Genomic DNA, 13,765 nt, shown 5'->3' on the forward strand with positions numbered 1-13,765 from the left:
CATGCAACCCCAATGGCTATAGGCCATAGCTTGATTGTTGCCTTTGTAATGTCGCATTGATGTCTCTCATATCTGATGAGGCCCCTTCGGGCGTTGAGGTCAACAGAACTAGGACGAGCACCATTTGAATTTTTCGTTCGGTGAGCATTGGCGTCTTGATCAGGAAGTTCGGGTCGGGCGGTTCTGATCGTTATTTTCCCTCTTCTAGCTTGGCCCTCATTCCTAAGATCAACTGAAACCCCAATCTAACATCTCAATAACCGCTACAACCATTGCCTACAAGCTTCATCACTTTGATGAGTTAGTTGGCTGGGGGTTCGGATCCAACTGTTGCCAAGAAGACAAGAAGCGCCCTTCCTGGTGTGAAGGAGACACAGAACTAAGTTTCGTCTTTCACGCACACCCTGTGTTTCTTAACGCTGCACTTCAGTTTTGGCCTTCCGACAAGAATAATCTGGGTAGGAACCATAGCCTGGACTCCACAACCATCCATTTGACCATCAGATGATATATTCACAGCTGTTACAGTTGGTGTGGTTCCCCTCTTTTAACAAAATGATGTGATCTCCATTGACCAAGATGTCATTCCCCCTAAGAAAAGCCTTTCTCCTCAAAGGGTCCTTATCGGCCCAATCTGAGCAAGCCAAATGAGATGCCCTAAATGGATTGGCAATCATACCATGCTTGGCCAGATGGTGTCAATCGACGGCAAGCAATTTTCACAATGAGATTGCAGTCGATGTATGCCGACGTGAGTGTAAGTTTGCTGAAGAGAAAATGTATAAATTGTACTTTGAATTCAGGACCTACGGAAATGTACTAAGATATATTTCAGAATTCTTACTGTGTCGTTTGTCCAAAATGCCTACTGTGATTTCTGACTCGTTCTCCAAGAAGACAGCCGATTTTTCGGTTTCTTCTGTTCTTCATGAAACAGATACCTCCGACACTGACATTCCACCACTTGGAAAGCCTCAGAACGAGCGACGGTTCTGGTTTCAGCGTACAAGAAACTATGATCCAGATGAGATTGCTACCCTCCCATCTGTTTATGACGACCCAGATACTACGAAGGAATACCAGCCTCGAGCCGACTGGGAGAATCTTCATCGGTTTGACCCTAATGCACGATGGACATATGGTGAAGAGTACGCTCTGATTCGCAAGATCGATTGGAGAATCATGGTGTTTGCCTGTTTGATGTTTATGGCTTTGGAGCTAGACCGTTCCAATCTTCAGCAGGCTCTGACCGACAACTTTCTCAAGGACCTGCACATGAATACCAATGGTAACTCCATATATACTGAAAATTTTTACTCTCATGGCCCTTTTAACACTTATTAGACTATAACCTCGGAAATACAGTCTTTAAACTTGCATTCCTCTGCGCTGAGCTGCCCTCTCAACTGGTGAGCAAATGGGTTGGACCAGACAGATGGATCCCTACCCAAATGGTTCTTTGGTCCGCCGTGGCGATGGGTCAGTATGGTCTACGTGGTAAAACAGGGTTCCTCGTCTGTCGAGCTCTTCTCGGTATCCTGCAAGGTGGATTCATTCCAGACGTAAGTAGCGTAGCCCACCCCGTTAGAAAGGAAGTCATGCTCATCACAACTATGAAGGTCATCCTTTATCTCTCTTACTTTTACAAGCACCATGAATTATCCCTGAGACTGGGATTCTTTTGGACTGCTATGAATATTGCTGATATAATTGCGGGCTTCCTGGCCTTTGGTCTTTTGCACCTACGTGGTGTACAAGGCCAATCCGGTTGGCGATGGCTATTTTTAATTGAGGTAAATTACTACTAGCCTTGAGATTGAGGCGCTCTCCAAGCTGACATTCAGCCAAATCAGGGTCTCATCACTCTCATTGTTGGATTTTCCGCTTACATTTTAATGCCTCCGGGGCCCTGTCAAACCGCAAACTGGGCTCGCGGGAAAAAAGGATGGTTCACGCCTCGGTAAAGACACCCAATAAGTATCTGCTGTTAAACTTCAGCTCATCTTGAATCAGGGAGGAAACAATCATTGTTAACCGCGTCATCCGCGACGACCCTAGTAAGGGTACTATGCATAATCGGCAGCCAATCACTCCGAAGCTACTTTGGAAGAGTCTCTGCGACTTTGATCTCTGGCCTCTATACATCATTGGCTTGACTTTCGAGACACCTATGATAACGCCTAAGCAGTATCTGACTCTGACCTTGCGAAACATGGGCTTCAATACTTTTGTTTCAAATTTGCTTGCCATCCCTAATACGGTCATTTCGATCATCCTCATGCTTTCTATCACATATCTAGCAGAGGTCACTGGGCAGTTAACTTGGGTGTCCATTCTCGGCCAGATATGGACACTGCCGTTCGTGGTATATCTGTACGCTGTTGATACTACTACTGCAAACAAATGGGTTGTTTGGGCAATAGTTAGCTTGCTACTAGGTTTTCCGAACGGTAAGTACATCGAAAATGGCGAAATTGTGTCTATTCTGATGGGAAGTAAAGCACATGCAATCCAAGTCGGTTGGAATTCTCGTAATTCCAACACAGTCCGATCTCGGACTGTCTCGGCCGCCATGTATAACATGTGTGTCCAGGCATCTGGAATTATTGCGTCCAACATCTATCGTGCCGGTTTGTGAACCAATTAAGGGAATCGAGTCTCTTCTTTATTACTAACCCTTTCAAGATGATGCTCCCCGGTACCGACGAGGGAACCGAGTGCTTGTGGCCCTTGTGGTAACAAATATTGCCATCTATGTCTTAACAAAGGCATACTATGTCTGGCGCAATAACAGTCGCGATAAGAAGTGGAATGCGATGTCGCAACAAGAGAAAGTACACTACTTGGCGACTACCAAGGATGAGGGGAGTGGCCGACTAGATTTCCGGTTTGCACACTGATAAGAATTTAAATGAGGGTATATTTTGCCCGAGCTAGCTTGGAGATCTATGGATCTGGTTGCGTACGCCAGCTTTGTTAGTGTCTGGGCTCGTTGGTCGGGGACCGGCTCTCGCCTATAGCTTCAATGACATTGGTCTAGAATACTCATTGCGTGCTTAACAATCAAAATATCGACGCGGGGTACTGATAGGAAGATAACCACCGCAAATATAATCCAATTACATGAAAATGCTGTGCTTGTATTCGACTCTTGGACATTTCATTCGCAATCAACGGTACCCGTTGCGCAACCACCCGCATATATTGAACCATAACCCCGCAAGCGCCAAGCCGGACCCTGAATGACTAGATCTGGCACAATAACCGACGTCAATTGCGAACTAAGAGTTTCTGTACAATGCATCATGATTGCTTCATTTGATCAAGCTCGATTCGTGCTTACGCACCGTACATGCGACATCGGGTTATACTTTAGGACACGAATTTGTGTTGGCACGTATGGACTCACGACCGGATAATCGGCATTGTCATCTTGACAGTACTAGTATAAATACTATAAGATATCACTCCATCAAGTCAAATTCAAGATCAAGATCATCTACAAGATTACTCAATATTACGCAGACCACTGTTACAACCATGGCCCCATCGCTTGTCGAAACCACAACTGATCCTGTAGTTCCTATCGTGGAAGACAAGCTCACCCTTAAGGGTCCAGAGAGGACACCGCTAAAGCCAAGCGGTGCTCTTGATGCTTTCGAATCCTTCGACGTCACGCCAGTGATTGGACATGAATTTCCCAATGCAAGCTTGAAGGACTTCTTGCGCGCTCCGAATTCGGATGAGCTGCTTCGGGACCTTGCTATTACCAGTAAGGCTCCATTCTCAAATCTCTAATTATGAGTATATATTCATTTTATCATAGTCTCGCAACGAGGCGTCGTGTTCTTCCGAAAGCAGGATGGTCTAGACGACGAGCTGCAAAAGGAACTTGTCCAGAGACTAGGGGAGCTTTCGGGAAAGCCAAAGACTTCTGGACTACACATTCACCCAGTTGCCAACTCTGGTCGTGAACATAGTGTTGCAGATGATGAGATCAGTATTATTAGCTCCCGGCAGCGCAAGACTTTGTACAGTCATCGCAACGAGCGGAAGCAAAGCGCTCGCGCTGAGTGGCACAGTGATATTACCTTTGAACCTATCCCTAGTGACTACACTATTCTTCGTTTGACAGAACTGCCTAAGACCGGTGGAGGTATGTGTTTCTTCACTGCTTTTCTCCATCAACATCATTAATCTAATACCCCGTGGCAGACACTCTCTGGGCTTCCGGCTACGAAGTGTACGATCGCCTGTCGGAGCCTTACCAGAAATTCCTTGAAGGCCTTACTGCAACATATGCCCAACCTCGCTTCAATGAGGTTGCCAAGAACAACAACTTCAAGATTCACCCGGGCCCACGCGGCGCTCCCGAGAACGTGGGAGAGGAGCTTCGCGCTGAGCACCCTGTTGTCCGCACCAACCCGGTCACAGGTTGGAAGAGTATATTCGCGGTTGGATCGCACGTCCAGAAAGTCAACGGAGTTACGCAAGAGGAGAGTGACCACTTGCTGAAGTGGTTCGTGAATCTTATTGTCGAGAATCACGACTTGCAAGTGCGCCTCCGATGGCAGAACCCGAATGATCTTGGTGAGAATCCCAGTGTTTCAGGACAGTTCGGATAGAAATGCTAACATTGAGAATAGCTATCTGGGATAACCGCTCGGTATATCATGCCGCGACTTGGGACTATGAAGAGATCGGTTCTCGAACGGGTCACCGCGTAGTTGGGCTTGGAGAGCGGCCATATTTGGATCCCAAGAGCATCAGCAGAAGACAGGCACTGGCAGAGAGCGAATAGGCAATTTGAATAGTTGAATTAATGGTCCTTTGCACCGAAGCTACACCTACAGCTCTGGTATATCATGGAGTGTTTGATATCTGCCTACGGAAGATCCCACTCAGCTTTAAAGGATAGAGTGTCTGGGATGGGTTGATTTCCCTTTGAGCAACACTAATATTATTTTCAATACCGTGTATCTGATATATTACTGCTTGCTGTCCCTAACTACAAAGCACAAATAGTATGGCGAGCCTTCTATGAAGTCTTCAACGACGAGTCAAACTCACAGACTAACCCGGATCTCCTGCAGATAGTTATATGTTAATCAACGTGTTTTTCAGTTCCTTCCTTACTTTCTCGGTGACCCGAGACCCTCAACTCCATATATTACACGACAATGAACATCTCTCGTGGAGGTTTCCATGGAGATACCGCGATACCCAAAGAGACTGGCGTGCCTGCCAAAACGGGCATATTCTGCACGTTCACCATTTCTCGCCCGCTGAGATGCTTCATGTTTCTCTCCTCTTCGCGTCCCTTCTCTGCTTCACCTTTCTCTTTTTCCGTCGCTCCTTCGCTCCGTCGCCTTGCCTCCTCTCTCTCTCCACCAAAGGCACTTTTCAGCAACGTGGTTTTATCCCACGAGCCTGTCAAGATGCCTTGGCTCCCTCCGGAGATCCTCACAATGATCACTTCTTATATCCTCGACCCTGCTACGCTGGTGTCACTGAGGCTCGTCAACAGGGATTGGGCGGCCGCTGCAGACTGGCAGCTGGATCACGTTTTCCTGCTTCTGAATATGAACAAGCTAACCCAGGATACCATTGAAAAGAAACGCAAAGACGGTCGTGCCCTTGCTCGGGTTCGGTGTGTAATCGTGAACCACCCTGATGACGACTACTGGAGTGTAAGTAAGCAAGCTCTGTCCTCAAATACAATCCACAGCCCAGAGGCTCTGCTTCTAATAACTGGCAGGGATTACCGGAGAACGATGGTTCGATAAAGATCGATAGGCGATTCAAAAATTTCCAACGTCTGGCCTTCTATCTGAGATCCAAGGTTGGCCAGTTTCCTAACTTGGAGTATTTTGCCTTGCACTTTCGCCCACCGCGTGACCACGCTCCTATTCCCAATTCTTCTTCCGATAAAGAAGACATACTTGAGGACGCAGTGGTTGACTTGTTCAAGGCTCTCAAAAAGCTAAGCACGACCAAGTCCAAATATGGGAAGAACTTGGAGGAACTGTCCATTCAATGTCTGCCGGTCCAAGTTCGCTTCCCTGGGGACCCAGTTTGGGAGCTGGAGCGGTATAAGAGGGCAATCACAAAACTTCGCTTGAAGACTCTGAAGGTGGGCTTAGTGGGCTCAACTGTTTGGAACCACGCCCTTGATTGGGTAAGTTGAATAACATCTCCTTCCTCGCAGACTTACTGATCAGGAATGATCAGACCTCAGCAGATCAGCAAATCGGCGACGCACCATGGAACTGGGTCCAGCCAGCAATGCGGACCCTGCGAAATCTGTCTATCACTTGCTGGGGATTCTACATAAAAAACATTGCGGGGGCAGGTTGCCATACCGGGCTGTTCTTTCCATTTCTGGAATCCCTTGAGCTGCGTGGTTGTGTGTTCACGTCGGATTTCCAGCTGAGTTGGATCAACAGACACGGTCGAACTCTGAATTCCTTGAAGCTCGATGACTGTGCAATCGCGGACCGTTTCGTTCTGTGGCCAATGCCCGGAGGTGGGATCAAGATCGATTGTTGCCACGGATCTCTACGGGTTGTTGATAACGGGCGTAGTGGAAAGGTTCGCTTGTACAACACTCGGTGGGCCTATTACTTTGACAAGATGAGGGAGAACCTACCGCAACTCAAGCACTTTGAGATTGGGAGTAGCCGGGTTCGCGCCCCGGGAGAAGAAGGACCCTTCTTCCAATCAGAAAGGCACGATGGACCCCCGTTCAACATACCGCCACGGGTTCTCTTCGGCCTCTTTCCAGACCGTTATCTGAAGATGAGCGAAAATGCTGGATGCTCATGTTGTTCCTGGTTGCTCCGAAATGAAGATCAGCAGCGGCCAAAACGGCAGGGACTCCTCTTGGACAATCCGGATCGCGATGCCCTACGCCGACTACTCCAGAAGATTGGGCAGGTTGTAAAGGAAGACGCCGACTCAGATCATGCGGGATATGTCCGGAAATTGATGGGTCGTGTGAAAGCGGACAAATCCCAGTCGTTGGAGGATGCAAGCTCTGAAGAAACATCTAGCTCTAGTACTGAGTGGGACTCATCCGATTCGGATGAATTCGACTTCAGCTCTCCAAGCGACTACAGTTTCTGAAATGTAAGCTTTCCATCGAGGGCGAAGACTTGAGAAGGTGATGATGTGATACTCTCTGTATGAATACTGTCATTGTCTAGATATTTAGGGCTCTATCGTTCAAATACAGCGCTTAAGTTTTAATAAGTCGGTTAGATCTACTGGTACGAAAGGAAATTTGGCCACTGGCGCTTCGATCATATCTACGAGCTCTTGTTAATTCTTACAAGACTGGGCCTTTTCCTAGTCATTTTGTCCCAAACAATTGAGATACAGACAGGCCTGTCCAAGCTTCCAACAATAACTTGGGATTAGATTAGGAATATTGCATATGAGACATTCTCAGTCGGGTGGCTCCGTTGTCTGCCTTTGTTTTGAACGTTGCAGGCTTTCCATGCTGTTGGCTCTGTGATCCTTGTTAGGGCTGTCTTGCCTTATCATGGATGCATGATGCAAACGGATCCGAAGCTTTACAATATATGAAGGCTAATAGTTCTTAATGAACCGTCATCTGTACCAAGCGAAGCTATTTTACAAATCTTATATCTCTAACGATAGAGCCTGATCAGTGCACATTTTGATCGATCATTCGTCTACATCTTTACAAACCGACCAACTATCTAGGCAAGTACGTCTATATCGATAAACTACAGATCTCCCAACATTTTCAATTGTGCCTTTTTCGCACGCCCAAATGCCGTATAGTCACGGCCGTTCTGTTTCCCTTTGTTTATTCTCTATAATTGCTTCTCTTTCTCTCTTCCTCTTCTTCGACTTCACCTTTCTCCTCGGCCAGCAATTCCCCTTTGTGAACCCATCTTGGGAGACCGCAGCCGACATCATGGCTCCGTACCTCCCTTTCGAACTCATCAGAATGATAGTATCCTACATATTTGATGTCGAAACTCTGCTTGCCCTACGTTTGGTGAATGGAATCTGGCGCGCCGCGGTCGATGAGTTTCCCGATCATCGTCTGTACGTGGATGTTCTGAATAGGAACCTGGACCGCTTCGACCATGTCTCCCAGACTCAGAGTCTCAGAGAAAGAGTCCGAACACTCGTCTGGAATCTCCCCGATCGGCCAGCTGTCAATGTAAGTTCTGAAGATTCTATATAGTGATGCATCATACTCAGTGAAGTGGCAATCTCTGACATCGAATCATATAGTTGATCCCCAATTCAAATCAACCGACCTTTGATGAGGGATTCCTCGGGGGAATCCAACGTATGAGAACGCTTACGACTGTTCTCAGGAGGTTCACCTTGAACAATGGGGCTTTCCTCTTTCCTAACTTGGCTCACGTAGCCATCCACTTCCGCCCTCCCCCAATTCCTCAAGGTCGTCGGTTCACTTGTTCGGCCCTGGAGAGGCTTGTTCATCTTGGAGATGTCTTTGAGTGCGCTTTCATGGGTCTGAATGGACTGAGCGGCCTGGATGAGATGTCGATTCTGAATATTCCCGTTGGATTCTTTCTTCCGTTGTCAATTCCTGGCGAAACTGTCTCCCAATGGTTGTCCTTGGGGCGAGTTAGCAGCCTTTTCCGTCTGAAATCCTTGCGTTTGGGCTTTGTCGGGCCAGAGACATGGCCACGCAGCAATGGGATGGTAAGTAACATCTGAAAGCTATTTTCGGAGCGAATTTCGATATCAGACTGACGATTATAAAATCCTTCAGTGTCAAGATATCCGGCCAGTTGGAGGATTCGACCTCTTGATCTACCCCGTCCGACACACGCTTCGACACTTGTCTATCTCTAACTGGGGATTCTACATGAAGAACCCTCCAAGGTCCATTGCGGGGGAATTGCTTCTTCCCGTTCTAGAAAGTCTGGAGCTTCGCAGCTGTGGATTTGCAAGCGATTATACCTTATCATGGATCCTACGGCACGCATCTACATTGCGATCATTGAAACTCGATGATTGTGCCATCATCTTCTCCATGGAGCTGGGTCCAACTGGCCCAGCCGAGACCGAAACTGCCCACGTGGTTATCGACCTCAAGGCAGGCAGGGTGAATCAGGCCTATCGGCTCTTATGGGCAACATGGTTCCAGGTGATCGCGAATGGTTTGCCCCATCTACACCAATTCGAATTTGGCAGTAGCAGAGTCCGCGCACCCGGCGAAATTGGCCCAAAGTTTCGATCTGAGATTTCCGAGGGTCCGACATTCGGTCATACCGACCAATTCCTCTTTGGGATTTTCCCTGACCGATACCTCGAAATGAAAGATGGCGATGGGAATACCCCATGGGTTCTACGCCGGAAATCGCGAAGCAAGTGCATGGCCCGCCCCGCAGCTGATGAAGGTGATCTTGCGGCACTGCGCAGTCTTCTTGAACGTATCGGCCAGGTTGTACGTGAGAATGATGCTTCGAGTCATGCTGCCAACGTGAACAACCTGATCGGGTCAGTCGACACCAATTCAGAATACTGACGACGTTGAACACGTTCAACACAAAGGACGGGTTATAACGGTCATGTCACAAAGCACGTATCACAGAAAGTGAAAACTTTCTGATGGTTCAATGTTCAGCATATCAAAGGATCTACGGTGAATTAGTCTAGTCAATCATGGTCATTCCATGAATGTTGTATGAAACCAATATCCTTCGGCTATTTCGAGCCAATGAAAACCGTTTCTAGTGTACTTCCGCAACCTCGCTTAGAGTAGATCGTTCCCTAAAAGCGCCTCTTGCTGACGCCATCTCTAGATTTAATTCCTCAAGACGGCATTGATCATCCGTTGTGACCCTGAATTGTGATCCACATGCACATTTGTGCTCAGGCACAACACGCTGAAGACACTCATGTCATGCCGCGATCGTCTCGCGCCATTATGACAGGTGAAAACATCACTTGTAGACTGAAATATTTAAACTCCAAGGAAAGCAACCCTGGCTGAACTACTCTCTATGGGATACTGTCAGATTTCCTTTTTCTACTTTGTGCCTCGCTTCCCCGCCATGAGATTCTTCTCCCGCCATCAACGCCAGGGCCTTCTCACCCACCTGCTTGCTGCCCTGGCAGTTAGCACAAATGCTGCGTTAGATGGGAACCCGCTAGCAACATCGGATCAGGAGACCCTCGATGCGTTTGCAATCAAGATCAACCAGGATGACAACTTCACCGTGTTGAAGGCCGAGGCCAAAGCCGCTTACAAGACAGCCCATGGCCTTCCCATCAGCGATGAAGCCTCGTCCAGTATCGATGCAGCCATTGACGAGTTGGCTTTTAGCTCAGTTCAAAAGGCTGTCAACAGCGACACCTACTTCCCCAAGGTCTACTGGCTCGATGCCGGTCCGCGGAATTGGTTTGGCCTGGATGTTCCCGGTGGAAGATATTCGTACGATAACCCGGACTGTATCTATCGAACGATTCCCATCGACAGCAGTCTCAGTTATGTCATCACAGGCTATCGACACACACCCGGACCAGCTGATGTGACCTTTTCGCTGATCAGCGATCCAAACTCCCAAAATACCGTTGCCTATCTGTCGGGCAGTGATTTGGTGATTGATTCTGATGGCTCATATACCATCACAGTCAACAGCACCTCGGCCGACAACCAAACAAATCATATCCAGTCAACCACTTCAGCTAAACAGCTTCTCATTCGTAATAACCTCGGAAACTGGGGAACGCAGAAGCCCGACAATCTGACCGTGGAGCTTGTTGACGACAACTCGAGCGAATCCGCTCTCACTGAGGCAGAGATCATTCTCACCGCGACATGGAACTTGCAAGAATCTATCGTGGACTACGGTGTAGGCGCGTTGGGAATCAAGACATCCCTCAACAAAGTCAACACCCTCTCGACGCCGAGTCAATCGAGTACCCTTGGTACATTGACTACTCAAGCCAGCTCCTTCGGTCACTTCAATCTAAGCGATGACGAGGCTCTCGTTGCGACCGTCACGCAGGGTGATGCGGATTACTTCGTGTTCCCATTGACGAACCCGTGGATGATCACGACAGATCCGGCCAGCCAAGTCAGTTTGAACAACGAGCAAGCTGTCGCAAATGCCAACGGCACTTACACTTTTGTGGTTTCTCTGGAGGATCCGGGAGTCTATAACTGGCTGAACACGACTGGTCTTCACGAGGGGGCGATTATGGTTCGCTGGCAAGGACTGCCGACCTCTTCGTCTTCGTCTACATCGTCCACGGCCTCGCCTGCTGTTGATGTTCAAGTCGTTGCTTTCTCTGATCTTGCCTCTGTTCTTCCGAGTGAGACACGATACGTGACTGCGGAAGAGCGTGCATCGCTTCTTGCTCAGCGTATTGCAGCATATTCCCAACGAACGACGCTATAGATATCGAGTAGAAAGCCGGTATAATGGGATCTTGTCTGCTTACAAATCCTCGCTTCTCATGGAGACTGTATGGTCAATACCTTGAGAAAGCTAGGTGGAGGGTGCGTGTTACCTGGACACTCATGGTAGATGTCAATTTACGAGGATTCTATAGCATCCTGAAGGAATTTCGATGTTAACCAAATGGAACTTTGCCCAGTTAGAGACAGAAGAGACTACTTGATGTTATCTAAACTTGAATCTCTGCTGGATGTAAGCAGATCCACTGGATCAACGCAAAATGGTAATCTCCACAAGATGAAGCAAGAGTATCTCAAAATCCGCTAGACAAATCTCGTCCATCATAATACAATATCCAATCTGACCCACTCTACTCGTCCTCTCATGGCTTGACACGACCCAGCAAATTCTCAACATACCCGGCATGGTCAGAAGTAGAGTTCTCATCTGCATGCTGTTTGGTATACTTGAGAAGTAGCCGAAGAGCCACAAGATCAGCCTTGTCACACTGCGGGCGTTTCTTGTGGGTCTCCGCAGGCGGGTCCAAAATCCACGGGGCCTCTTCCAGATTCTGCTTCATCTCCAGATATCGATCCGGAAAGAGTCCAAGCAGAAACTTCGCCTTCTGGCCGAAACGGGGACCCTTCACACGCTCAGACTCAAAAACAGGACCTTCTTCTCCGGGTTCACGAATCCGACTACTTCCAAATTGAAAATTCGTCAAGTTCGGTAGCCCGGCCCGAAACTTGTGGAACCACTCCTGCCATCGAAGTTGACAAAGTCCCATCTTCAGCCCATGTTTAATCTCCACTTTTTTAGCAAGGGTTTGGGAGATGAAAGGATTGTCGGGGGAAGTTTGTAGACAGTGGAGAATCGCACAGTCATCAAACTTGAGTGAGTAGAGGGTGCTTTTGTGTGCCAGGATCCATTTGAATCCGACGTCGCTCGTGAAAGTGCACGCACGCAACTCCAGACTTTCCAAGTTTGGGATGTGGAAGTCGGGTCCGTCGGGACCAAATCTAGTCCACTCCACGATGTAGAAGCCCCAGGACGAGATTGATAGATGGCGAAGCGTGTCTTTGACAGGGGAAATCCATAGATTCGCCGGTCCGTATGTTTTCCAAATCGGGGCCTAAGGGAACGTGTTGTTAGCGGGTATCACAAAGCTTGTCTACAATAGAGGGCAGACAACGGATGTTATCAGTTCGGCAGCAAGGAATATATCTCGCAAGGCCACTTTAATCATACATTCCAATTCACTTACATTAGACGGTGGCCACACGCCAGGACCAACCCACGCAAGTTTCAACGACTTCAAGTTCAGGTCCTGCAAAAATTCCAGGGCCTCTGCATATTGCTGGGGGTGCGAATCGGGACTAGAACCAGGAATCATCGCATGAACCGGAAGGCACTCGAGAAAGAGTTCATCCAATCCTTTGTAAAACTGGCTCAGAGTAGAGAAAAGATCTTCCACCATGTGGTAGATCCAGTGTTCCTGGGAAAAAGCAGAGGCCTGGTGGGGGCCCAGTGCTTTCGGTGGTGGGCGAAAGTGCACCGCCATGTGGATGAGATTTTCAAATCGGGGCAGTTCGTCCAAAAGTAATCTTCTTAGTCTTTCTTGGTGCTCAGAGTTGGAGGAGGAGGAGAGTGTGCCGGGTTGGCATGGATCTCTGAACTAGATAGGGTTGAGGGTTTATTAGTAGGTTCACGGACAAAATGCTGGATTGAGTGGGAAGCGAGATGAAGGACTCACGTAGAAATGGTCACTGTTGGGTAGACAGACCACAATTCCCTTGGTGGACAGTCTGGTTTTCCTGTTGCTCACCCTCTTTTCGGTATCATCCAGCGACCCTGGCTCGACAGAGAGGTAGGCAACATGCTTGAGTTGCTTGGAAGCAATGTCATCCCACGCATGATTGACCAGTCGGAAAGCAAGGAGGGAACTAGGGTCGAAAATGTTCTTAATAATCTTGATCCACAGCTCTACTGGAAGCCAGGCCACAACCATTTTGTCGTCGAAGATGAGTAAAATGACCTCGTGGGGTGGAAGATGGTGGCGGAGCAGAAGAAGGCCCGCTCAGGTAGAGGTGGAGGTGGCAACAAACATAGAAGTAGAGGATGTTTATACAGGGTTGAGAGCTGGAAACTTCCATCTCCGTAAGTCTCAGTCATGCTGAGAAACAATGTTCATCAAAGCTTCCATATGCACCGTGCCGTGTGCACAGCCCTACAAACGAGACACATGAGTGTTGAAACAGACTGGAAGGCCCGATACAGTTATAGACATGAAATGCATTAACGTATGTACTGACAAAACGAGTCTGTCGAAAGAGTTATGGGCGGGAAAA

The 13,765-nt window shown here is 48.2% G+C and overlaps 6 protein-coding genes across 6 annotated transcripts; 5 read left to right on the forward strand and 1 right to left on the reverse strand.

The window, feature by feature from the left end:
* Positions 1 to 861: 861 nt before the first annotated feature.
* N7496_006978 (putative MFS transporter) lies at positions 862 to 2,900 on the forward strand (the record flags this gene model as incomplete). The annotated part of the gene is made up of 5 exons (XM_056699907.1): positions 862 to 1,288; positions 1,345 to 1,793; positions 1,854 to 1,960; positions 2,014 to 2,630; positions 2,686 to 2,900. 5 exons carry the CDS (start codon positions 862 to 864, stop codon positions 2,898 to 2,900), a joined length of 1,815 nt encoding a protein of 604 aa, XP_056555320.1.
* A 640-nt stretch (positions 2,901 to 3,540) lies between these two features.
* On the forward strand, positions 3,541 to 4,801 carry N7496_006979 (TauD/TfdA dioxygenase family protein; the record flags this gene model as incomplete). Its single annotated transcript, XM_056699908.1, has 4 exons — positions 3,541 to 3,772; positions 3,827 to 4,156; positions 4,216 to 4,590; positions 4,647 to 4,801. The coding sequence occupies 4 exons, from the start codon at positions 3,541 to 3,543 to the stop codon at positions 4,799 to 4,801; spliced, it is 1,092 nt and encodes a 363-aa protein (XP_056555321.1).
* A 379-nt stretch (positions 4,802 to 5,180) lies between these two features.
* On the forward strand, positions 5,181 to 7,125 carry N7496_006980 (F-box protein; the record flags this gene model as incomplete). The annotated part of the gene is made up of 3 exons (XM_056699909.1): positions 5,181 to 5,690; positions 5,759 to 6,178; positions 6,232 to 7,125. The coding sequence occupies 3 exons, from the start codon at positions 5,181 to 5,183 to the stop codon at positions 7,123 to 7,125; spliced, it is 1,824 nt and encodes a 607-aa protein (XP_056555322.1).
* An 820-nt stretch (positions 7,126 to 7,945) lies between these two features.
* On the forward strand, positions 7,946 to 9,538 carry N7496_006981 (uncharacterized protein; the record flags this gene model as incomplete). The annotated part of the gene is made up of 3 exons (XM_056699910.1): positions 7,946 to 8,197; positions 8,272 to 8,709; positions 8,780 to 9,538. The coding sequence occupies 3 exons, from the start codon at positions 7,946 to 7,948 to the stop codon at positions 9,536 to 9,538; spliced, it is 1,449 nt and encodes a 482-aa protein (XP_056555323.1).
* A 529-nt stretch (positions 9,539 to 10,067) lies between these two features.
* Positions 10,068 to 11,417, forward strand: N7496_006982 (uncharacterized protein; the record flags this gene model as incomplete). The annotated part of the gene is made up of 1 exon (XM_056699911.1): positions 10,068 to 11,417. The coding sequence occupies one exon, from the start codon at positions 10,068 to 10,070 to the stop codon at positions 11,415 to 11,417; it is 1,350 nt and encodes a 449-aa protein (XP_056555324.1).
* A 382-nt stretch (positions 11,418 to 11,799) lies between these two features.
* On the reverse strand, positions 11,800 to 13,425 carry N7496_006983 (F-box domain-containing protein; the record flags this gene model as incomplete). Its single annotated transcript, XM_056699912.1, has 3 exons — positions 11,800 to 12,549; positions 12,682 to 13,092; positions 13,171 to 13,425. 3 exons carry the CDS (start codon positions 13,423 to 13,425, stop codon positions 11,800 to 11,802), a joined length of 1,416 nt encoding a protein of 471 aa, XP_056555325.1.
* Positions 13,426 to 13,765: the final 340 nt, after the last annotated feature.

Source organism: Penicillium cataractarum (assembly GCF_028827025.1).
Source record: "Penicillium cataractarum strain IBT 29864 chromosome Unknown utg000005l, whole genome shotgun sequence".
Taxonomy (NCBI): domain Eukaryota; kingdom Fungi; phylum Ascomycota; class Eurotiomycetes; order Eurotiales; family Aspergillaceae; genus Penicillium; species Penicillium cataractarum.